The sequence below is a fragment of the Zonotrichia leucophrys genome, chromosome 1A (assembly GCF_028769735.1).
Source record: "Zonotrichia leucophrys gambelii isolate GWCS_2022_RI chromosome 1A, RI_Zleu_2.0, whole genome shotgun sequence".
NCBI lineage: Eukaryota > Metazoa > Chordata > Aves > Passeriformes > Passerellidae > Zonotrichia > Zonotrichia leucophrys.
Window position 1 is genome coordinate 71,159,947 of NC_088170.1, and position 25,179 is coordinate 71,185,125.

The 25,179-nt window shown below is 48.0% G+C and overlaps 1 protein-coding gene across 1 annotated transcript in view; it reads left to right on the forward strand.

The window, feature by feature from the left end:
• Nucleotides 1-25,179, forward strand: part of LOC135442828 (collagen alpha-1(VII) chain-like) — a 161,086-nt gene that overhangs the window by 69,580 nt on the left and 66,327 nt on the right. The window contains exons 39-50 of the mRNA XM_064703098.1: nucleotides 282-344; nucleotides 625-684; nucleotides 1,804-1,839; nucleotides 3,315-3,377; nucleotides 6,400-6,444; nucleotides 7,130-7,201; nucleotides 11,170-11,223; nucleotides 15,714-15,752; nucleotides 15,908-15,943; nucleotides 16,497-16,622; nucleotides 19,910-20,026; nucleotides 21,808-21,921. Of these exons, the coding sequence (XP_064559168.1) occupies nucleotides 282-344; nucleotides 625-684; nucleotides 1,804-1,839; nucleotides 3,315-3,377; nucleotides 6,400-6,444; nucleotides 7,130-7,201; nucleotides 11,170-11,223; nucleotides 15,714-15,752; nucleotides 15,908-15,943; nucleotides 16,497-16,622; nucleotides 19,910-20,026; nucleotides 21,808-21,921 (825 nt within the window). The remainder of the gene's footprint in view (nucleotides 1-281; nucleotides 345-624; nucleotides 685-1,803; nucleotides 1,840-3,314; nucleotides 3,378-6,399; nucleotides 6,445-7,129; nucleotides 7,202-11,169; nucleotides 11,224-15,713; nucleotides 15,753-15,907; nucleotides 15,944-16,496; nucleotides 16,623-19,909; nucleotides 20,027-21,807; nucleotides 21,922-25,179) is intronic.

Sequence of the window (25,179 nt, forward strand, 5' to 3'; positions counted from 1 at the left end):
TACAGGTGTTCATTTTATTAGTTTTAAACCAGTAAAAATGCATTTATGGTGCTATGTAGTGTGGCAACAACTGTGATGAATTTTGGATGGCAGAAGGCAGGTTGGAAAAAATGGAAAAAATTCCTTAAAAATCCAGGATGGATGGGTGGATGGATGGATTTGGCAAAGGAATTTTTTCCAGGGTGCATTAAAATTGCAAAATGCATCCCTAAGGAGTCATGGGAGCAGGGCCTGGCTTCCTGCAGGATATTCCTGGTTTCAGGTGTGTCCTTTGTTCCCAGGGAGATCCTGGACCAGCCGGACCACGAGGAGACAAAGGAACCCCAGGAGAAAAAGGGGAGAAGGTGATGACCTCGCACTTCCTTCAGGAATAAAAGGATTTATTTTGTTTGTGGCCACCAAGAAAACTCTGAGATAGATGGAATTCCATCCATCCAGGAATCCAGGGGAAGATTTCCATGTGTGGAAATCCAAAGCTTCTGGAAAGGAAATCAGGGAGGGGATAAATGCTCAGCTCCTTGGTTATCCATGGGGATGGAAATATCTTGGATCTGCTCTGGGGAAGTTTCTCCTGAGCTTGGAAAAGCTGCCTTGGCAAGACCCTGAATCCATTTGTTTTTTCAGGGAAGTCCAGGGTTTGGAATTCCTGGCCAGCCTGGGCTGAAGGGAGCCATCGGTGACCGGGTGAGTGGGACAGTGGTGTAGAAAGCAAAGGGACACAACCCATCCTTTGATCAGCATCAAACTCCGATTTATTGATCAACCATGCTCATTTTATAACAGTGTTAATTAAGCTCATCCACATTGCAAAACCCGAGCTCATCATAGGTCACGGATTAAACACCAACCCCTCCTTTTGTTTTCAATACCTGCGGTTTGTTCTGGAAACCAAGATTTGTGTTCTCACCCTGGTATGAAAGGTTCTCAAAACTTACTTTTACTTTCCCATACCTTATCCAAGGACAAGATATTTACTTGTTATTAAAAACAACCTGAGAATTTCTGCTGTTTGCATAAACGTGCCTGAGAACTTTTGTTGTTTACAGAAACAGCCTTTGAGGATTTGCTCCTCACAGCTGCCTTTTACTTTTCCATCAGCTTTATATTTTCATGGCCTTTTTTTCCTTCAATGTCTGAGCAAAATTCTCCAACACAGTGGGGTGGCTGTGGAATGGGAAGAAGGGCCCAGGGGACAAACCAGGAGGTTTAGGGACAAAATCTCTCCGTCACCTCCATGGATTTGTTGGCCCTGAGGAGATGAACACCGAGGAGGTGACAAGGAACCAGGGTGGTGACCGTGGGGTGGCCTGGGGTGACAGGGTCAGGTGCAAAGGTGGCATCCCCCAAAATGTGGAGAATTCCTCATGGCTGGAGGAAAACACGGATGGTCAGCGCTCAACTGGTGGCTCTGTGGACGGAATCCAAGGAAATCCCATTTCCAATTATTTCCCCTCCTGGAAAGTCACCTTGATCTTCATCTTCCTGACTTTTGTGTCTAGGAAGGTCTTGGTGGCTCCCATGATGACTCCAGCGATGTCCAGGAACAGTTGGGTTAATTCTTGCTGTTCCCTTCTCCAATCCAGTTCATTTTAATCCAGAAAAAAATTGGCAAATCCCAATATTATGGATGAGTATCTTTGGAAGAGGGGTGGGAAGCTCAAAATATTGATGGTTTCAAAGTGGGGGAGACGGGAGACACCTCTGGACAGGCTGCACTTGGCACAGCCTCTCGTGGGACATTCCCTGTTTTCCCCTTCTCTGATTTTACCTGGAATTCTCTCACCTGTGTCATTCCTTCTGCAGGGAAATGTGGGATTGTCTGGGAAGCCAGGTCAGAAGGTGAGTCCATGGAAAGATTTGTTCCCTGGGAGGGTGGGGAGGCCCTGGCACAGAATTCCCAGAGCAGCTGGGGCTGCCCCTGGATCCCTGGAATGTCCAAGGCCAGGGTGGACATTGGGACAGGACCACCCTGGAGTAATGGAAGATGTCCCTGCCCATGGATGGGGATGGAACCAAGTGTTCTCAGAAGTTTCCTTCCAACATCTCTGATCAGGCCTTAAAAAACTCCTGCTAATCCTCACATGCAGGATTTTTCCCAGAAAAAGTTGAAAACCAGTCAGGAAATTTCAGGAAAAGATCCCACCTGTGGAATTTGTTCAGTGAGTGTCTCACTGTGGGCATTGCTCAAGCAGGGACCTCCCCAGACCTGGCTGGAGGAAGGTTTGGGTTTGGGAATTGTTCCGTAGATCTGTGAATGGAATGTTTGGACCAGATCAGCTTCCAGGGCATGGAAAAATAGGATGTCACAAAATGGGATGCAGCCAGGCCAGGAGGTGTTAATGAGATGTGTTAACGAAGTTGCAAAGTGGAGGCAAGGAAAGGTGTTTGGGTTGGGAGGAGGCCTGGAGAGGTGGCGTCACAAATTTCCCAGATTTCATGGAATATTCTGAGTTGGGAGAAACCCACGAGGATCATCCAATCCAGCTCTTAAGGAAATGGGATCAATCCACGACCTTGTGGGACAAACATCAAACAGAGCAGATGAGGACCTGTGAGAGCTCTCCCTCCATGAGAGCTCAGCTGGTTTAAATGGGAATAAAAATTAAAATGTGGCATGGGAACTGATCCATCTCGAGTCTCTGCTAATCTGAGCTGCTCCTGGAGTGGAGAACCTCAACAGATTCTGTCCTCAGTGAATTCCAGGGATCACTGTGGAGTCTGGATAGATGAGGTTAGAGCTGGATGCTTTGCAGCCTGATAATCCTACAAAAATAGTAATACTATAATTAAATAAACCTAAATGCTATAAACATATATTATTATATAAATCAAAATAAAAGAAATAGTAATACTAAAAATCCTACAAAAATAATAATGCTATATTTAAGTAAACCTAAATGCTGTAAACATAAATTATTAAATAAATCAAAATAAAATAAATATTAATAGTAAAAATCCTGCCAAAATAATAATGCTATTATTAAATAAACTGAAATACTATTAATATATTTTATTAAATTAATCAAAATCAAATAAATAATAATAGTAAAAATCCTACAAAAATAATAATACTATAAATAAATGGAAATGCTATAGACATATATTATTAAATAAATCAAAATAAAATAAATATTAATAATACAAATCCTACAATCCCAGCCCTTCCTAGCACAGGGTAAATGCCAGGAGCCCAAATTCCATCCAGGATTGTGGGAGCAGCTCCATGACCATGGATGTGCTGCTGGGATCTGCCCCTCGGTGTCTGAGGGCTGTGGAATGCAGGACAGGAATGTGACAAGTCTTGTTTCCTTCAGGGGGAGAGAGGCGAACCAGGATTCCCTGGAAAACCAGGAGAGGCCGGGCTGAGAGGAAAAGATGTGAGTAAAGGCAGGATCCAGGGGGATGGAGCTGCTGATCCCTCGGGACCAACCAACAAAAAAATCCCAGCTCTGAAATGACAAACAAGTGACAACTTTTATTTCTTGTTATTCAACATCAGTGCCCAGAGCAGCTGGGGCTGTCCCTTGATCCCTGGAAATGTCCCAGGAAAGGCTGGACAGGGCTTGGAGCAGCCTGGGACAGTGGGAGCTGTCCCTGCCATGGCAGAGGTGGCACTGGATGGTCTTTAAGGTCCTTTCCAACCCAAACCATGCTGGGATTCTTTGATCAGTATTTCTGTCACTGAGCCACATCTCCTTGATGTGGATTTAACCCCACGTGCAGCCACACCAGCCCTGAGGGGTCACTTCTGGTTCTGAGCCTCAGATGATCTCAACTTGGAAAGGATCCATCAAAATCATGGAGCCCAGCTCCCTGGTCCCCATGGAACTGCCCAAATAATTCCCTTTAATGGCCAAACAAGGTGAGTCCTCACAAAAACATCAAAACAGGCTTCTAGAAATTTCTCCTGAGCCCAGTGAAGAGCTTCCCTCAGCTCTGAGGGCTGGGTTGGTCCCTGGAAATGGAATGGGAACCCTATTGAGAGTTCCCTCTTGGGAGCAAATGAGGTGGGCCCTCACAAAAACAAGATGGGCCCTCACAAAAGAACATGGGCTCTCTCAAAATCAAGATGGGCCCCTCACAAAATCAAGATGGGCCCTTAACGGGTGACCCTCACAATGAAGATGGCTGCTCACAAAAAACAAGGTGGCTCCTCATATAAACAAGGGGCCTCACAAAAACGTGACAGGCCCTCACAAAAGAACATGGGCTCTGTCAAAATCAGATAGGCCCCTCACAAAATCAAGATGGGCTCTTAAAAAAACAATATGGGCCCTTACAAAAGAAGATGGTGCTCACAAAAACAAGGTGGCTCCTCATAAAAACAAGGTGGGCCCTCACCAAAACAAGATGGGCCCTCACAAAAAGAATGGGCCCTCACAAAATCAAGATGGGCCCTTAAAAAAACAATATGGGCCCGTACAAAAGAAGATGGCTGCTCACAAAAAACAAGGTGGGCCCTCATAAAAACAAGGTGGGCCCTCACAAAAACCTGACAGGCCCTCACAAAAGAACATGGGCTCTCTCAAAATCAAGATGGGCCCCTCACAAAATCAAGATGGGCCCTTAAAAAAACAATATGGGCCCGTACAAAAGAAGATGGCTGCTCACAAAAAACAAGGTGCGCCCTCATAAAAACAAGGTGGGCCCTCACAAAAACATGACAGGCCCTCACAAAAGAACATGGGCTCTCTCAAAATCAAGATGGGCCCCTCACAAAATCAAGATGGGCCCTTAAAAAAACAAGATGGGCCCTTACAAAAGAAGATGGCTGCTCACAAAAACAAGGTGGCTCCTCATATAAACAAGGTGGGCCCTCACAAAAACATGACAGGCCCTCACAAAAGAACATGGGCTCTGTCAAAATCAAGATGGGCCCCTCACAAAATCAAGATAGGCCCTTAAAAAAACGAGGTGACCCCTCACAAAAGAAGATGGTTGCTCACAAAAAACAAGGTGCGCCCTCATAAAAACAAGGTGGGCCCTCACAAAAACCTGACAGGCCCTCACAAAAGAACATGGGCTCTCTCAAAATCAAGATGGGCCCCTCACAAAATCAAGATGGGCCCTTACAAAAACAAGGTGACCCCTCACAAAAGAAGATGGCTGCTCACAAAAAACAAGGTGCGCCCTCATAAAAACAAGGTGGGCCCTCACATAAACAAGATGGCCCCTCAGAAAAACAAGGTCAGCTCTCTCAAAAACAAGGTGGCCCCTCACAAAAACATCCTGGCTGGCTTCTGGAAAAGTGGATTTTTATACATTGAGCTTGATGTCACATGATCTGGAATATCCCTGTGGTCAGTTTGGGTCACCTGTCTGTCACCTCTGTCTCCTCCCAACCTTGCATGAATTCCCAGTTTTGCTCCTGGAAGACCTTTCCTGACCACATTTGGTGAAGAGCTTTCTGCAGCTCCGAGGGTTGGGTTGATCCCTGGATGTCAAGTGGAAATCTTGGGAAAAAAGGAAGCAGCTGCATTCCAACAGCTCTGACTTTGGAGTCGTGATTCCAGAACAAGAACTCAGAATTTGAGTAGGAAATGATGGTAAAAAACTTGGGAAAACCCAGTTTTTGCATTTTAGGGAGGAAAGGCTCCCCTGGGACCACAGTAATCCCACCCTTCCTAAGGTGCCAGGAAAACAGCAGCTGGAAAATGAAACCCTTGGATTTGTCCTGAAGTTGATCCCGGCTCATTTTATTTCCTCTTTATTTGTCCTTAGATGAGGCTGTGGAGAATCCTCTTTACTTTTCTTTTATCTTGAATTTCACATTCCAAAAGGCTGGAACAGAAAAGCCAAGAAAGAATTAAACTGGGTTTTTTCCTTTTTTTTTTTTTTTTTTGGTGTTTTTTGTGGGGTTGTTTTTTGGTTTTTTGGGGTTTTTTTGGTTGGTTGGTTTTTTTTTTTTTCTGGGAGATGCTGTAAACACAGTGCCATGAATGGAATCCCACAATATCCCAAGTTGGAAGGGACCCACCAGGATCATCCAGTCCCATCCCTGGCCCTGCACAGGACACTCCAACAATCCCACCCCGTCCCTGAGATCATTATCCAAACATTCCTGGAGCTCAGACCAGTGGGATTTGGTGGCAATCACCTCATCCTACCCCTAAATTTAAATATTCCGGTCACCCCTCACTTTGTGGCCCTTTTTCCTCATTTATGGCAATGCTGTAAAACACCATCCCTAATTTAAGACATCCCAGATATCCCAAAACCTGCATCTATCCCAGTTTTCCAAGCATTAAAGAGGGCTAAAGAGATTTAACCTCCATTGGAGCCCCTGGAATGTTTGATGGACTCAGTTCTCTCCCTTTAAACCATTTCCTCCGGGTTTAAGTGCAATAAAATCCCTGTCACTTGATGGAAAACATTTGGAAAACTGCTGTTCTCTTTTAGGGAGAAGCTGGAGTCCCTGGAGAGCCAGGAGTGAGGGGAATCAGGGTAATAATTCAATTTTTCTGATATATTTTATTGTATTATTATATTATATTATATTATATTATATTATATTATATTATATTATATTATATTATATTATATTATATTATAATATAATTAATAATAATATAAAAATATAATACTTTTATATATAAATATATAATTACAATAATGTAATCATAATAATATAATAATATATTTCTATTATAATTATATTTATATTATAATAATTATAATATTATAATAATATATTTATATTTACATTATAATAATTTATATAATATTATAATATATAATATTATAATAATATATTTATATATAATTATTATAATATAATAATTAAATATAAATATGATATTATACAATACAATATAATAATATAATTATTGTATTATATTATATTATAATAATAATAATAAAACTGGAGAGTGGTGGGGCTGCTCTGTTTCCCTTCTCCATCCCAATGGGAGACCTCACTTGGAAATATCCCCTTCCAATTATTCCTTTCCTGTGGGGAAAAAAATTCTATTTTCCTTGCTATTTTATATAAAAATTCTTATATAAATAAATAAATAAATAAATAAATAATATATAAATAAAAATATTTATATAAAAATTCTATTTTCCTTTTCTGAGCTGCTGCTCAGGCTCTGTTTGGGATTTTTTTTCTCTCAATCTTTTCTTGCAGGGTCCCCCTGGACTCCCAGGACGAGCTGGAGAGCAAGGAATGAAAGGAGATCCAGGAGAACCTGGAAAGGATGTAAGGAATCCCTGAAGGAGCAGCTGGGAGAGGGTGGATTTTGGGGGAGCTTTTATTTATTCCCAGCATCATAAATAAATAATATTTATTTATTCGGATTGGGGTTGGATGGATCCAACTTGGATTGATCCAGCAGAGATGGATTCGCTCCATCCTTTTTTCATCCCTGTGGAAAAAAAAAATCAGGGAAAATATTACCAAGTTTCTCATGACTTAACCTAAATCCTATTTGGGAGATTCCCAAAAATATTGCAGCTTCTCCCTTTCTCCCACTATTTTCCCTGTGGCCATTTCAACAAGAATTGAGAGTTTCAATTTTTAATTTAATAGTTTAATTTCATTTATTATTCAATTTACTTTATTCAATTTATTCTATCAAAATACTTAACTTATTATATTTATTTAATTTATTTTAAATTTTTATTTATTATTTTATTTATTTTAAATTTTTATTTATTATTTTATTTATTTTAAATTTTATTTATTCCTGCCGTTTATTTTGTGGGGACAGGGAAGGACACAAGGCAGAGCAGCCACAGCAGCAATTCCCAAGAAATTTTTGCTGTGCTGGGAGGAAAATCTCATTCCCAGAGGTCCAAAGGGTGTTTTTGGATGGATCCTTTGCAGCCATTCCTTTCCAAAATCCTGATTTTCCTGCAGGAATCGTGTCCTGAGTCACAGGAAAAGTGGGATTGGGAGAAAAGCTGCAGGAAATTTCCCCATGGATATCCCAAACCGATCCAACCCCAGGCTTTCCCAAATAAATGGTGTTGCTTTTTAGCCAGGATGTGGTGGCAGGGAAATTAAAGCAAAATTTGGGTTGCACAAGAGGAAACTCCATTATTCCAGGTGGGATAGCAAAGGAAAAACCAGGAAAAGCAGGAAAACTGCAGGAACATGAGCCCTTCTGGAGGACAAGCTTTGAGTGAGGAGCAGAATTGCTCCAAATTTAACCCAAAAATGGGAATTAGGGAGGCACAATAAGGGATTGGTTGGTCCCTCTGGAAAAGGTGGGGTTAGTTTGGGATCAGCACCCAGGAAATGGGAATTTTTGAGGAGAACTAACACATTCCTGCTGGTTTTCAGGGAATTGCTCCAAATTTATCCTAAAAACAGGAATTAAGGAGAGACAATAAGAGGTTGGTTGGTCCCCCTGGAGAAGGTGGCGTTAGTTTGGGATCAGCACCCAGGAAATGGGAATTTTAGAGGGGAACTAATGGATTCCTGCTGGTTTTCAGGGAATTACCCCAAATTTAACCTAAAAATGGGAATTAGGGAGACACAAGAAGGGATTGGTTGGTCCCTCTGGAGAAGGTGGCGTTAGTTTGGGATCAGCACCCAGGAAATGGGAATTTTCGAGGAGAACTAACACATTCCTGCTGGTTTTCAAGGAATTGCTCCAAATTTATCCTAAAAACAGGAATTAAGGAGAGACAATAAGAGGTTGGTTGGTCCCTCTGGAGAAGGTGGCGTTAGTTTGGGATCAGCACCCAGAAAATGGGAATTTTAGAGGGGAATTAAAACATTCCTGCTGGTTTTCTGGGAATTACCCAAATTTAACCTAAAAATGGGAATTAGGGAGACACAAGAAGGGATTGGTTGGTCCCTCTGGAGAAGGTGGTGTTAGTTTGGGATCAGCACCCAGAAAATGGGAATTTTAGAGGGGAACTAAAACATTCCTGCTGGTTTTCAAGGAATTGCTCCAAATTTAACCCAAAAATGGGAATTAGGGAGACACAAGAAGGGGTTGGTTGGTCCCTCTGGAAAAGTTGGTGTTAGTCTGGGATCTGCACCCAGGAAATGGGAATTTTTGAGAACTAACACATTCTTGCTGGTTTTCAAGGAATTGCTCCAAATTTAACCTAAAAATAGGAAGTAGCGAGACACAAGAAGGGATTGGTTGGTCCCTCTGGAAAAGTTGGTGTTAGTCTGGGATCAGCACCAGGGGAAATGGGAATTTTTGAGAACTAACACATTCCTGCTGGTTTTCAGGGAATTGCTCCAAATTTATCCTAAAAACAGGAATTAAGGAGAGACAATAAGAGGTTGGTTGGTCCCTCTGGAAAAGGTGGTGTTAGTTTGGGACCAGCACCCAGAAAATGGGAATTTTAGAGGGGAACTAATGGATTCCTGCTGGTTTTCAGGGAATTGCTCCAAATTTAACCCAAAAAATGGGAATTAGGGAGACACAAGAAGGGTTGGTTGGTCCCTCTGGAGAAGGTGGGATTAGTTTGGGATCAGCACCCAGGAAATGGGAATTTTAGAGGGGAACTAACACATTCCTGCTGGTTTTCAAGGAATTGCTCCAAATTTAACCCAAAAATGGGAATTAGGGAGACACAAGAAGGGGTTGGTTGGTCCCTCTGGAGAAGGTGGTGTTAGTTTGGGATCAGCACCCAGGAAATGGGAATTATAAAGGAGAACTAATGGATTCCTGCTGGTTTTCAGGGAATTGCTCCAAATTTAACCCAAAAACTGGGAATTAGGGAGACACAAGAAGGGCTTGGTTGGTCCCTCTGGAGAAGGTGGCGTTAGTTTGGGATCAGCACCCAGAAAATGGGAATTATAAAGGGAGACTAACACATTCCTGCTGGTTTTCAGGGAATTGCTCCAAATTTATCCTAAAAACAGGAATTAAGGAGAGACAATAAGAGGTTGGTTGGTCCCTCTGGAGGAGGTGGGAGTAGTTTGGGGTCAGCACCCAGGAAATGGGAATTTTAGAGGGGAACTAATGGATTCCTGCTGGTTTTCAGGGTGTTACCCCAAATTTAACCTAAAAACAGGAATTAGGAGAGACAAGAAGGGATTGGTTGATCCCCCTGGAGAAGGTGGGATTAGTTTGGGACCAGCACCCAGAAAATGGGAATTTTAGAGGGGAACTAACACATTCCTGCTGGTTTTCAGGGAATTGCTCCAAATTTAACCCAAAAACTGGGAATTAGGGAGGCACAATAAGAGGTTGGTTGGTCCCTCTGGAGAAGGTGGGATTAGTTTGGGATCAACAGCCAGGAAATGGGAATTTTAGAGGGGAACTAACACATTCCTGCTGGTTTTCAGGGAATTGCTCCAAATTTAACCTAAAAACAGGAATTACGGAGAGATAATTAGAGGTTGGTTGATCCCTCTGGAAAAGCTGGCGTTAGTTTGGGACCAGCACCCAGAAAATGGGAATTTTCGAGGGGAATTAACACATTCCTGCTGGTTTTCAGGGAATTGCTCCAAATTTATCCTAAAAACAGGAATTAAGGAGAGACAATAAGAGGTTGGTTGGTCCCTCTGGAAAAGTTGGTGTTAGTCTGGGATCAGCACCCAGGAAATGGGAATTTTAGAGGGGAACTAATGGATTCCTGCTGGTTTTCTGGGAATTACCCCAAATTTAACCTAAAAATGGGAATTAGGGAGACACAAGAAGGAGTTGGTTGGTCCCTCTGGAGAAGGTGGGATTAGTTTGGGATCAGCACCCAGGAAATGGGAATTTTAGAGGGGAACTAACACATTCCTGCTGGTTTTCAGGGAATTGCTCCAAATTTATCCTAAAAACAGGAATTAAGGAGAGACAATAAGAGGTTGGTTGGTCCCTCTGGAGAAGGTGGCGTTAGTTTGGGATCAACACCCAGGAAATGGGAATTATAAAGGAGGACGAATGGATTCCTGCTGGTTTTCAGGGAATTACCCAAATTTAACCTAAAAATGGGAATTAGCGAGACACAAGAAGGGATTGGTTGGTCCCTCTGGAAAAGTTGGTGTTAGTTTGGGATCAGCACCCAGGAAATGGGAATTTTTGAGGAGAACTAACACATTCCTGCTGGTTTTCAAGGAATTGCTCCAAATTTAACCTAAAAATAGGAATTAGCGAGACACAAGAAGGGATTGGTTGGTCCCTCTGGAGAAGGTGGGATTAGTTTGGGATCAGCACCCAGGAAATGGGAATTTTCGAGGAGAACTAACACATTCCTGCTGGTTTTCAGGGAGATCCAGGGAAGGACGGCCTGAGAGGTGAAAGAGGCCCCCCAGGCCCCAAGGTAGGTGCTGAGTCCACGTCTCTGTGGTGGCGCCACCACCTCGGGCAGGTCAGAGGGGAGGAAAACCCAGCTCAGGTCTCCTCTGAGCCCCCAAAAGTTTGGGATTTCAAAGCAGAGCTCCTGGGATGGGGCTCAGGAACTCGTGGTTGTACCAGAGACGTGGTCCCACATCTCCACAGAGCTTCTTTGGGAAGAAGAATGTTCTTCAGGAGCCAAAGAGGATAAATTTCTGGAATGTCCACGGATTGTTCCTTCCTTCCCTCCTCCTGTGAGTTGAAGAGCACATGGAAAGGGTTGGAAGGAGGAATGGCTTCGGATCCCACACATCCAAGATCTTTAGAGGCGGGAACAGCTCCTTCCTTAACGGAGAGGAAAACGCTGCAGGAAGCGGCACCAGTGGGGACAGTGAGATTTCCTGGTTGCCATGAGATCCAAACCTTTGGAAAAGCAAAGATTTATCCAGGGAAGAGGCATCCCAAGTTGTCCCTTGGCTGGAGATGCCCTCGGGGCCTTCCTGGTGCCCTTCATTCCACCGGAATCCGTCGATGCAGAAGCCGGATTTCAGTGAAATGAAGCCCCTCAGAGAGGCAGGTCAGCCCCAGCTCAGCTGATGTTCCTCACCCCAGGAACCTCCAGGCTGCACCTTCCCAAACCCCTGGAGCTCCTCCGTGACTTCATCCCTGCACCATCCAAGATCTCCGGCCTGGAGATGGAATTCCATGGCCGTGACCTTCTGTGGGAGCCCGTCCTGCTGGAGATGTTGGGCCCAGCCATGTGTGAGGCCACCATGGCCACCTCCAGAAGGGACACGGGGACACCTTGGCCATCGTCCTCCTCGGTGTCCTCTGCACTGGTGGCACTGAGGGAGCTCCACAGTCTTTCATTTCTCTTATGTTTGTGGCCAAAGAGGTGGAGAAGGAGATGGAGCAAAGCTCTGGCCCAAACCTCACTTGGATGCTGCTCATGGGCCAGATTTCCCAAAAATTCCATCTGTGCCTGTGTCCAGTGGAGAAGGGAGGGATTCAAACCCCTAAATGGGATTTACCCAGCATTATGGAGTGGGCTGGGGGCACTGATGGACCTCCACAATCTTTTCCCCATGTTTGTGGCCAAGGGGTGGAGAAGGAGATGGAGCAAAGCTCTGGCCCAAACCTCACTTGGATGCTGCTCATGGGTCAGATTTCCCAAAAATTCCATCTGTGCCTGTGTCCAGTGGAGAAGAGAGGGATTCAAACCCCTAAATGGGATTTAGCTGAGATTATGGAGTGGGCTGGTGGCACTGATGGACCTCAACAATCTTTTCTTTCCCCCATGGCCAAGAGGTGGAGAAAAGCATGGAGCAAAGCTCTGGCCCAAACCTCACTTGGATGCTGCTCATGGGCCAGATTTCCCAAAAATTCCATCTGTGCCTGTGTCCAGTGGAGAAGGGAGGGATTCAAACCCCTAAATGGGATTTATCCGGGATTATGGAGTGGGCTGGGGGCACTGATGGACCTCCACAATCTTTTCCCCATGTTTGTGGCCAAGAGGTGGAGAAGGGGATGGAGCAAAGCTCTGGCCCAAACCTCACTTGGATGCTGCTCATGGGCCAGACTTTCCCAAAAATTCCATCTGTGCCTGTGCCCAGTGGAGAAGGGAAGGAGTGGGGTGGGATTCAAACCCCTAAATGGGATTTACTCGGGATTGTGGAGCAGGCTGGTGGCACTGATGGACCTCCACAATCTTTTCCCCATGTTTGTGGCCAAGAGGTGGAGAAGGGGATGGAGCAAAGCTCTGGCCCAAACCTCACTTGGATGCTGCTCATGGGCCAGATTTCCCAAAAATTCCATCTGTGCCTGTGTCCAGTGGAGAAGGGAAGGAGTGGGGTGGGATTCAAACCCCTAAATGGGATTTATCTGAGATTATGGAGTGGGCTGGTGGCACCAAGGGACCTCCACAATCTTTTCCCCATGTTTGTGGCCAAGAGGTGGAGAAGGGGATGGAGCAAAGCTCTGGCCCAAACCTCACTTGGATGCTGCTCATGGGCCAGATTTCCCAAAAATTCCATCTGTGCCTGTGTCCAGTGGAGAAGGGAAGGAGTGGGGTGGGATTCAAACCCCTAAATGGGATTTATCCGGGATTATGGAGTGGGCTGGTGGCACTGATGGACCTCCACAATCTTTTCCCCATGTTTGTGGCCAAGAGGTGGAGAAGGAGATGGAGCAAAGCTCTGGCCCAAACCTCACTTGGATGCTGCTCATGGGCCAGGCTTTCCCAAAAATTCCATCTGTGCCTGTGTCCAGTGGAGAAGGGAAGGAGTGGGGTGGGATTCAAACCCCTAAATGGGATTTATCTGAGATTATGGAGTGGGCTGGTGGCACCAAGGGACCTCCACAATCTTTTCTTTCCCCCATGGCCAAGAGGTGGAGAAGGAGATGGAGCAAAGCTCTGGCCCAAACCTCACTTGGATGCTGCTCATGGGCCAGATTTCCCAAAAATTCCATCTGTGCCTGTGTCCAGTGGAGAAGGGAGGGATTCAAACCCCTAAATGGGATTTATCTGAGATTATGGAGTGGGCTGGTGGCACCAAGGGACCTCAACAATCTTTTCTTTCCCCCATGGCCAAGAGGTGGAGAAAAGCATGGAGCAAAGTTCTGGCCCAAACCTGACTTGGATGCTGCTCACGGACCAGGCTTTCCCAAAAATCCCATCTGTGCCTGTGTCCAGTGGAGAAGGGAGGGATTCAAACCCCTAAATGGGATTTATCTGGGATTCTGGAGTGGGCTGGTGGCACCAAGGGACTTCCACAATCTTTTCCCCATGTTTGTGGCCAAGGGGTGGAGAAGGGGATGGAGCAAACCTCCCTTGGATGCTGCTCATGGGCCAGATTTCCCAAAAATTCCATCTGTGCCTGTGTCCAGTGGAGAAGAGAGGGATTCAAACCCCTAAATGGGATTTACCCGGCATTATGGAGTGGGCTGGTGGCACTGAGGGAGCTCCACAGTCTTTCATTTCTCTTATGTTTGTGGCCAAGAGGTGGAGAAGGGGATGGAGCAAAGCTCTGGCCCAAACCTCACTTGGACGCTGCTCATGGGCCAGATTTCCCAAAAATTCCATCTGTGCCTGTGTCCAGTGGAGAAGGGAAGGAGTGGGGTGGGATTCAAACCCCTAAATGGGATTTAGCTGAGATTATGGAGTGGGCTGGTGGCACTGATGGACCTCAACAATCTTTTCTTTCCCCCATGGCCAAGGGGTGGAGAAGGAGATGGAGCAAACCTCACTTGGATGCTGCTCATGGGCCAGATTTCCCAAAAATTCCATCTGTGCCTGTGTCCAGTGGAGAAGAGAGGGATTCAAACCCCTAAAAGGAATTTATCCGGCATTATGGAGTGGGCTGGGGGCACCAAGGGACCTCCACAATCTTTTCTTTCCCCCATGGCCAAGAGGTGGAGAAAAGCATTGAGCAAAGCTCTGGCCCAAACCTCACTTGGATGCTGCTCATGGGTCAGATTTCCCAAAAATTCCATCTGTGCCTGTGTCCAGTGGAGAAGAGAGGGATTCAAACCCCTAAATGGGATTTATCTGAGATTATGGAGTGGGCTGGTGGCACCAAGGGACCTCCACAATCTTTTCTTTCCCCCATGGCCAAGAGGTGGAGAAGGGGATGGAGCAAAGCTCTGGCCCAAACCTCACATGGACGCTGCTCGTGGGCCAGATTTCCCAAAAATTCCGTCTGTGCCTGTGTCCAGTGGAGAAGAGAGGGATTCAAACCCCTAAATGGGATTTATCCGGGATTGTGGAGTGGGCTGGTGGCACCAAGGGACTTCCACAATCTTTTCTTTCCCCCATGGCCAAGAGGTGGAGAAAAGCATGGAGCAAAGTTCTGGCCCAAACCTCACATGGATGCTGCTCATGGGCCAGATTTCCCAAAAATTCCATCTGTGCCTGTGTCCAGTGGAGAAGAGAGGGATTCAAACCCCTAAATGGGATTTATCCGGCATTATGGAGTGGGCTGGTGGCACTGATGGACCTCCACAATCTTTTCCCCATGTTTGTGGCCAAGAGGTGGAGAAGGGGATGGAGCAAAGCTCTGGCCCAAACCTCACTTGGATGCTGCTCATGGGTCAGATTTCCCAAAAATTCCATCTGTGCCTGTGTCCAGTGGAGGAGGGAGGGATTCAAACCCCTAAATGGGATTTATCCGGGATTGTGGAGTGGGCTGGGGGCACTGATGGACCTCCACAATGTTTTCTTTCCCCCATGGCCAAGAGGTGGAAAAGGAGATGGAGCAAACCTCACTTGGATGCTGCTCATGGGTCAGATTTCCCAAAAATTCCATCTGTGCCTGTGTCCAGTGGAGAAGAGAGGGATTCAAACCCCTAAATGGGATTTACCCGGGATTGTGGAGCAGGCTGGTGGCAAACAAAGGGTCAGATATGGGATTATCCCTCTTCCTCTTTTGTTCCTCATGGAAATGATGGAATTAATGAGTTGATCTCGTTTGTTCCAAGGGAGAACCTGGCCCACCAGGAAGAGGAGTGGAAATGAAGGTAAATAAATCAAAATTAAAGACCGTATCAATGTTGGAATCACCTCCCTCTCTGTCTGGGTTGGGATGGCAGAGGGGACCCCAATGTGTGTCCCCTTGGGAGAAACCTCCTGGAGAGCAGAGGGGGAGGAATTGGAATTTTCTCTCCCCTTGCAGGACCTGGAGAGGCTTTTTGAAGAGTACGGGATCAAGGTAGGAGATCCTTTGTCCTCCCTCCTGACCTTGGGGCTGTAATTTGGCTTTTCCATCTCTTCCCTCTGGAATCCTGGAGGTGGCATTTGCTCCCCCAGCCATCCCAGAAAAGTTCATTCCATTTCCTTTTCCAGGTTGTATTTAGACATTTCCGGACCGGATTTTTTTTTGCTGCAATTTTATATGGTGGCTTTGAGGCCCCTGTGACAGCGACATGTGGGACCTTAAAGCCCTTCTAATTCCAACCTCACCACCTTCCACCATCCCAGGGTGCTCCAAACCCCATCCAGCCTGGCCTTGGACACTTCCAGGGATGGGGCAGCCGCAGCTGCTCTGGGAATTCCATTCCAGCTCCTCCCCACTCTCCCAACTGAAAATCCCTTCCCAATATCTACCCTCGGGGGTAGAGGGCATCCTGTGAATCTGCCAATCACTTCTGGAATTCCAGGAGGGAAAGACAGTGCTGGGAGGGGGAAGGAGAGGAGACTGACACACCTGGGAGGGAATTATCCAAAGTTCTGAGGTAAATCCTGAAATCCCTGCCCAACCCCAGCTGGCGCTGCTGAGGGAGCTCTCGGAGGCGATCCTGCGGCACGGGCTGGACGGGCTCCTGTGGCACCGGGATGGCTCCAGGACGAGCAGAACTTCCACGGAAAACCAGGCAGCCGTGCCTGTCACCGTGAGTCACCTCAGCTGCCAGGGAATGAGGGAGGTGGGAACGAGCCACCAAAGCCATCGGGATTTGTCACCTCTGTCCTCGTGGTGGCCTGGGAGAGGCTGTGGCTGGCACTGGGATCTGGGATCTTTGGGATAAAGGGATACAAAACACTCATTTTTAAATGGGAATTAAGAAATCAGTCATTGTTGTCCATAGGAGCCATTCCCAAAGCCACCAAAGCTGTCAGGGTCACCTCTGTCCTTGTGCAGGTCATGGTGGCCTGGGAGAGGCTGTGGCTGGCACTGGGATCTGGGATCTTTGGGATAAAGGGATACAAAACACTCGTTTTTTAATGGGAATGAGGGAATCAGCCATTGATGTCTATAGAAGCCATTCCCAAAGCCACCAAAGCTGTCAGGGTCACCTCTGTCATTGTGCAGGTCGTGGTGGCTTGGGAGAGGCTGTGGATCTGGGATCTTTGGGATAAAGGGATACAAAACACTCATTTTTTAATGGGAATGAAGGAATCAGTCATTGTTGTCCATCAGAGCCATTCCCAAAGCCACCAAAGCTGTCAGGGTCACCTCTGTCCTCAAGCAGGTCACCTTGGCCTGGGAGAGGCTGTGGCTGGCACTGGGATCTGGGATCTTTGGGATAAAGGGATACAAAACATGGGAATGAGGAAATCAGTCATTGCTGTCCATAGGAGCCATTCCCAAAGCCACCAAAGCCATCAGGGTCACCTCTGTCCTCGAGCAGGTCATGGTGGCTTGGGAGAGGCTGTGGATCTGGGATCTTTGGGATAAAGGGATACAAAACACTCGTTTTTTAATGGGAATGAGGGAATCAGTCACTGTTGTCCATCAGAGCCATTCCCAATGCCACGAAAGCCATCGGGGTCACCCCTGTCCTCAAGCAGGTCACCTTGGCCTGGGAGAGGCTGTGGCTGGCACTGGGATCTGGGATCTTTGGGATAAAGGGATACAAAACACTCATTTTTAAATGGGAATTAATAAATCAGTCATTGCTGTCCATAGGAGCCATTCCCAAAGCCACCAAAGCCATCAGGGTCACCTCTGTCATTGTGCAGGTCATGGTGGCTTGGGAGAGGCTGTGGCTGGCACTGGGATCTGGGATCTTTGGGATAAAGGGATACAAAACACTAATTTTCCTAATGGGAATGAAGGAATCATTCCCAATGTCTTGTAGGAAATTCAGTGACTCCCATTCAATCATTTGTTGTCCCTAGGAGCCATTCCCAAAGCCACCAAAGTGTCCTTGTGCCCTCTGGGAGCTTTTGGGGTGGTGGGTGTGGGGTTGGAGGCACCAAAAGGGGTCATGAGGGGGGTCTGGACAGCAAAAAGGATCCCAGGGAGAGAGGAGGATTCCTTGGAAGGGAAGTCTGGATGTGGCCAGCAAGGAATTGCTGCCCACTCGCCCCATCCTGGCCCAGAAATGTCACCAAGTGGGACAGAGCGTGCTGGAAGGTTGGGATGAAGCCACCAGGACCCAGCTCCTCATAGGTCTGGGAGCTCGGGGCTGTGACTGTCACACCAATCCCTTGTTTTGGGTGGCAGGACCCGGGGCTGTCACTGTCACACCAATCCCTGAAGTAACCAGGACCCAGCTCCTCACAGGTGTGGCTCCTGGGACTGTCACTGTCACACCAATCCCTTGTTTGTTGTGGTGTGGCAGGATCTGGGGCTGTCACTGTCACACCAATCCCTGAAGCCACCAGGACCCAGCTCCTTACATGTATGGCTCCTGGGGCTGTCACTGTCACACCAATTCCTGGTTCTGGTGTGGCAGGATCCAGAGCTGTCACTGTCACACCAACTCCTGAAGCCACCAGAACCCAGCTCCTCACAGGTCTGGGAGCTCGGGGCTGTCACTGTCCCACCAATCCCTGGTTTTGGTGTGGGAGGATCTGGGGCTGTCACTGTCACACCAATCCCTTGTTTTGGTGTGGTGTGGCAGGATCTGGGGCTGTCACTGTCACACCAATCCCTTGTTGTGGGTGGCAGGACCCGGGGCTGTCACTGTCACACCAATCCCTTGTTTGTTGTGGTGTGGCAGGATCCGGGGCTGTCACTGTCACACCAATGCCTTGTTCTGGGGTGGCTCCTGGGAACTCAGGGCTGTCACTGTCACACAATCCCTGGTTTTGGTGTGGCAGGATCTGCTGGTGTCCCACACAAAATGGATCCCAGGGAGAGAGGAGGATTCCTTGGAAGAAAAGTCTGGATGTGGCCAGCAAGGAATTGCTGCCCATATTTGCCCCATCCTGGCTCAGAAATGTCACCAAGTGGGACAGAGCATGCTGGAAGGCTGGGAAAGGTTGGGATGAAGCCACCAGGGCCCATCTCCTCACGGGTGTGGCTCCTGGGAGCTCAAGGCTGTCACTGTCACACCAATCCCTTGTTTGGGGTGGCAGGACCCGGGGCTGTCACTGTCACACCAATCCCTTGTTCTGGGGTGGCTCCTGGGAGCTCAGGGCTGTCACTGTCACACCAATTCCTGGTTTTGGTGTGGCAGGATCCAGAGCTGTCACTGACCCACCAATTCCTGGTTCTGGTGTGGCAGGATCCAGAGCTGTCACACCAATCCCTGAAGCCACCAGGACCCAGCTCCTTACGTGTGTGGCTCCTGGGGCTGTCCCTGTCACACCAATCCCTTGTTTTGGGTGGCAGGACCCAGGGCTGTCACTGTCACACCAATCCCTGGTTTTGGTGTGGGAGGATCCGGGGCTGTCACTGTCACACCAATCCCTTGTTGTGGGTGGCAGGACCCGGGGCTGTCACTGTCACACCAATCCCTGAAGCCACCAGGACCCAGCTCCTCACAGGTGTGGCTCCCGGGGCTGTCACTGTCACACCAATCCCTTGTTTGTTGTGGTGTGGCAGGATCCAGGGCTGTCACTGTCCCACCAATTCCTGGTTCTGGTGTGGCAGGATCCGGGGCTGTCACTGTCACACCAATGCCTTGTTCTGGGGTGGCTCCTGGGAACTCAGGGCTGTCACTGTCACACCAATCCCTGGTTTTGGTGTGGGAGGATCCGGGGCTGTCACTGTCACACCAACTCCTGAAGCCACCAGGACCCAGCTCCTCACAGGTCTGGGAGCTCAGGGCTGTCACCGTGACACCAATCCCTTGTTTTGGTGTGGCAGGATCTGGGGCTGTCACTGTCACACCAATCCCTTGTTTTGGGTGGCAGGACCCGGGGCTGTCACTGTCACACCAATCCCTTGTTTTGGGTGGCAGGATCCGGGGCTGTCACTGTCACACCAATCCCTTGTTTTGGGTGGCAGGATCCACTGGTGTCCCACACTTCCCACCATGTCCCGGCCTGGACCGAGGTGGCAGGAGAAGGACAGAGCCTGGAGCTGGAGGCCCCGGAGGTGCCACACTCTGGAGGATTCCCTGAGGTGAAAACAAACAGCAGGAAAGATGAAATTGGGGATTTTATGTGTCCAGTTCAGGGCTCTTCCAATCAGGAAGGACATGGAGGGTGTTCAGGGAAGGGAATGGAGATGGGGAAGGGCCTGGAGAACCAGGAGGGGCTGAGGGAGCTGGGAAGGGCCTGGAGAACCAGGAGAGGCTGAGGGAGCTGGGAAGGGCCTGGAGAACCAGGAGGGGCTGAGGGAGCTGGGAAGGGCCTGGAGAACCAGGAGGGGCTGAGGGAGCTGGGAAGGGCCTGGAGAACCAGGAGGGGCTGAGGGAGCTGGGAAGAAGCTGAGCCTGGAGAACCAGGAGAGGCTGAGGGAGCTGGGCAGGGTCTGGAGAGGCTGAGGGACCTGGGAAGGGTCCAGAGAACCAGGAGGGGCTGAGGGAGCTGGGAAGGGCCTGGAGGGGCTGAGGGAGCTGGGAATGAGCTGGAGAACCAGGAAAAGCTGAGGGAGCTGGGAAGGGCCTGGAGAACCAGGAGGGGCTGAGGGAGCTGGGAAGGGCCTGGAGAACCAGGAGGGGCTGAGGGAGCTGGGAAGGGCCTGGAGAACCAGGAGGGGCTGAGGGAGCTGGGAAGGGGCTGGAGAACCAGGAAAAACTGAGGGAGCTGGGAAGGGAATGGAGAACCAGGAAAAGCTGAGGGAGCTGGGAAGGGCCTGGAGAACCAGGAGGGGCTGAGGGAGCTGGGAAGGGCCTGGAGAGGCTGAGGGAGCTGGGAAGGGCCTGGAGAACCAGGAGGGGCTGAGGGAGCTGGGAAGGGCCTGGAGAGGCTGAGGGAGCTGGGAAGGGCCTGGAGAACCAGGAGGGGCTGAGGGAGCTGGGAAGGGCCTGGAGAACCAGGAGGGGCTGAGGGAGCTGGGCAGGGCCTGGAGAACCAGGAGGGGCTGAGGGAGCTGGGAAGGGCCTGGAGAACCAGGAGGGGCTGAGGGAGCTGGGAAGGGTCTGGAGAACCAGGAGGGGCTGAGGGAGCTGGGCAGGGGCTGAGCCTGGAGCAAAGGAGGCTCAGGGGCCCTGGTGGCTCTGCACAAGTCCCTGCCAGGAGGGGACAGCCCAGGGAACAGGGACAGGAGCAGAGGGAACGGCCTCATTTGCATCCTGATTAACAGCTCCTATTTATGGGAATCAGGAATTCATCCACAATTTTTAAGGCCTCTCTCCATGCTGGGCTTCCTGTGTTGTATCTCCCTCTAAGGCTGGATCAGGATGATCCAATTCCTCAGAGACCTGGACAAGGTGGGACAGGACATTCCCCCTCAGCCACAGGCTCCTCCCATGTCTTCAGGCTCTTCCCAGATTTTTTCAAAATTTACCAAAATTTTGACATTTTAGGGGGGCTTGAGAGGGGAGGTTTGCACCAAGAGACACAACCCTGGAGCCAGCAAAAGTTGGGATTTGGGATGCAGAGACCCCAAAACTGCCTCTGTTGAGCTTTGGGAGCCCAACCCAAACCAGAAAAAAAAGGATTTGGGACCATCAGAGCATCCCTCAGTTCCTCAGGGAAGGAATTCCCTCAGGGAATCCTTGGTGCTGATTGGATGGTGCAAATTCCCAGAGGAGTTAAAATTCCCAGAGCTTGACTGGACAGATCACTGGAATTCTGAGTTTTGCCCCTATTTTATTGCAATGGAAAATGAAATTAGAGAAAGGATTTCTGCACGGATCAGTGTCAGGACTTGGGAAAAGGGCCCTGCTGTCAATTTTTTTATGTTTTTTTCCAATAATTAATGGAATTTTGTTGGTGTTTATCCATCCCTCCCTGCAGAGCTTGGCTGTGACCCCACCACATCCAGGAGATCCACAGGAAAACCATTCCCTGGAAATCCTGCAGCCCCTGGAGGAGAGGCTGGAAGGACAAGCCCAGCAGGACACCAGCCAGGTACGATTTTCCAAGGATTTCAGAAGGACTGGGATGCAAATCTTAATCCTGGGGAGGCTTCTCCATATCCCTGGAGAGCACCAGAGCTCCTGGAATGGGCAGGGAAAAAAAATCCCTTTGGCAGTGACAAAAATCCCTTGGGAAATGTTTTGTTGGTTAATTCCACAATTTTGGGGGGAAAACCAGGATAATCCCATTTTTTATCTGATCCCACCCTTGGTTGGCTGAAGAGTTGATGATTCCCAAGGCTTTTCAAACAGGGATAATGCAGACTCCAAACAGGGAATTTAAAATTTGACTCCTACAGGAGATTTCCTTTTCCTTCCCACTTTCCATGGGTATGGAAATTCATGGATATGGTCTCAGGATATTCCACAGGTATTCCAGGATATTCCTGCTGTGCTCTGGAGCATCTGAGCCATTTAAAGGGGAGGTTTTTAGGGTCTAGGCAGGAATTTGGGGATTTTCTCTGATCCCTAAAATCCCATTTCCCTCTTTTTTCCTGCCCTCCTGGGCAGAGATTCCCTTCCCAAATCCTGCTCCAAACCCAGCACTCTCCACTTTGGATATTGTTGTATCCCTATGGAATTCTTGGAAATGCCCAGAGGCAGGACAGCACCAGCTTTAAAAAGTGAAGGGAAAAATATTTTCTTGGAGCTGCAGGAACAGCATCAGCAAGGGTATTTTTATTTTTATTTTTATTTTTATTTATTCTTAAATTTATTTTTATTTTTTTTTTTTAATTTTTATTTTTATTTTTACTTTTTTTTTTATTTTATTTTTATTTTTATTTTTATTATTTATTTTATTTTTATTTTTTATTTTATTTTAATTTTTATTTTTATTTTTTTTTAGTTTGTTTTATTTTATTTTATTTTATTTTTATTTTTTTTTAGTTTTTTATTTTCTCAATCTTATTTTTTATTTTATTTTTAGTTTTTTTAATTTTATTTTTTATTTTATTTTTAAATTTATTTTTATTTTAAATTTTTATTTTTATTTATTTTATTTTTATTTTTATTATTTTATTTATTTATTTTAAATTTTATTTTTATTTTTATTTTTTAATTATTTAATTTTTTTTTTATTATTTACTTTTATTTTATTTTTTATTTTATTTTCATTTTATTCATTTTAAAATTTTTATTTTTATTTTTATTTTTATTTATTCTTAAATTTATTTTTATTTTTTAATTTTAATTTTTATTTTTACTTTTACTTTTATTTTATTTTTATTTTTATTTTATTTTAAATTTTTATGTTTATTATTTTTATTTGGCAAGAGGGGAGTGACTGGAAGTGGGGAGATCCAGCTCCAGGAAATCCCGCTCTGGTTTCTCCAGTTTGCCGAGCTCTTCCTTCTGCTCCCGTCTCCTTATCCCAGCCCTGGCTCGGGAAATGAATTCCAGGGATAATCCCGGAGCTGGGATCCCGATGGCTCAGCAGCCACGAGAGGGCTCCCGGCTCCTGCAGAAAATCCTGGAGTGGGAACCGCGGCTCTGGAGCATCCCGGGCTCTGCTCTCCCTCCCGGATGCAGAATTCCCTCTGCTGGGAATGGTCAGGCTGGAGGGACACAGAGGATGGAGCCCAAATCCAGCGGGTTTGGAATGGTTTGGGTGCGATGGGATTTTAAGGATCATCCCATTGCACCCCATCCATGGCAGGGAATCTTCCACCATCCCAGCGCCAGTGTCCAACCTTGGGCACTGCAGGGATCAGGGGCAGCCCCAGCTGCTCTGGGAATCCCTTCCCAAAATCCCAGCCCAGGCTCCCTCTCCAGGGAATTCCCTCCATTCCCAGCTCTCCCAGCCTGGCATTGGATCCATCCCCACCCCGACTCCTCTCCAGGAAGGGATTTTGGGCTCTGGGGGCTTCACTGGCAATCTCAGCACTCCAGGAAGGGTCTCCCTTCCCTTTGCCATCCCCAACTTCCATAAAAACCCCTGGGGATGGATTCTGAGTGTCCCAAATGCCAGAATGGTTTGGGTGGGAAGGGCCCTTCAAGCCCATCCCATTCCAAGCCCACCATCCCAGGCTGCTCCAGCCTGGCCTTGGGCACTGCAGGGATCAGGGGCAGCCCCAGCTGCTCTGGCAATGCCAGCCCAGGCAGGAATTGCTCATTGCCAAGATGCCACCCATGGCTGCCCTCTGGCAGTGGGAGCCATTCCCTGGGTGCTGTCCCTGCAGGCCTTGTCCCCAGTCCCTCTGCAGCTCTCCTGGAGCCCCTGCAGGCCCTGCCCTGTGCTGGCAGCTCTGCCTGGAGCCTTCCCTGCTCCAGGGAACATTCCCAGCTCTCCCTGGACCTTCCCTGCTCCAGGGAACATTCCCAGCTCTCCCTGGAGCCTTCCCTGCTCCAGGGAACATTCCCAGCTCTCCCTGGATCCTCCCTGCTCCAGGGAACATTCCCAGCTCTCCCTGGAGCCTTCCCTGCTCCAGGGAACCTTCCCAGCTCTGCCTGGATCCCTCCCTGCTCCAGGGAACATTCCCAGCTCTCCCTGGATCCCTCCCTGCTCCAGGGGAACATTCCCAGCTCTCCCTGGATCCCTCCCTGCTCCAGGGGAACATTCCCAGCTCTCCCTGGAGCCTTCCCTGCTCCAGGGAACATTCCCAGCTCTCCCTGGATCCCTCCCTGCTCCAGGGGAACATTCCCAGCTCTCCCTGGATCCCTCCCTGCTCCAGGGAACATTCCCAGCTCTCCTGGATCCCTCCCTGCTCCAGGGAACATTCCCAGCTCTCCCTGGAGCCCTTCCCTGCTCCAGGGGAACATTCCCAGCTCTCCTGGATCCCTCCCTGCTCCAGGGAACATTCCCAGCTCTCCCTGGATCCCTCCCTGCTCCAGGGAACATTCCCAGCTCTCCCTGGATCCCTCCCTGCTCCAGGGGAACATTCCCAGCTCTCCCAGCCTGGCTCCAGCCCTGCAGCAGCTCCATGGATCCCTCTGGATTTGCTCCAGCCGCCCCTGATGATCCCCATTCTCTCAGGAGCTTTATAAACACAGAACAACTCCCACAAATTTCTTAGGACACTCCAAACTCCCTCAGCAGGACGGGATCTGCATCCCAAGGATGTTTTCCTTGCTTGCATTTGGAGTAAAATCCCATTTATCCTCATGAGAAGGGAACAGCAGATTCCAAAGGCAGGGAAGGAGCAGCTCCCACACCCCAGAGGTGCCAAGGAGGGATGGAGCTGATTTTCCTGCCAGTTTTCCAGACAGTTTTCCTGCCAGTTTTCCTGGTAGCAGCAGCAGGAATCACAAA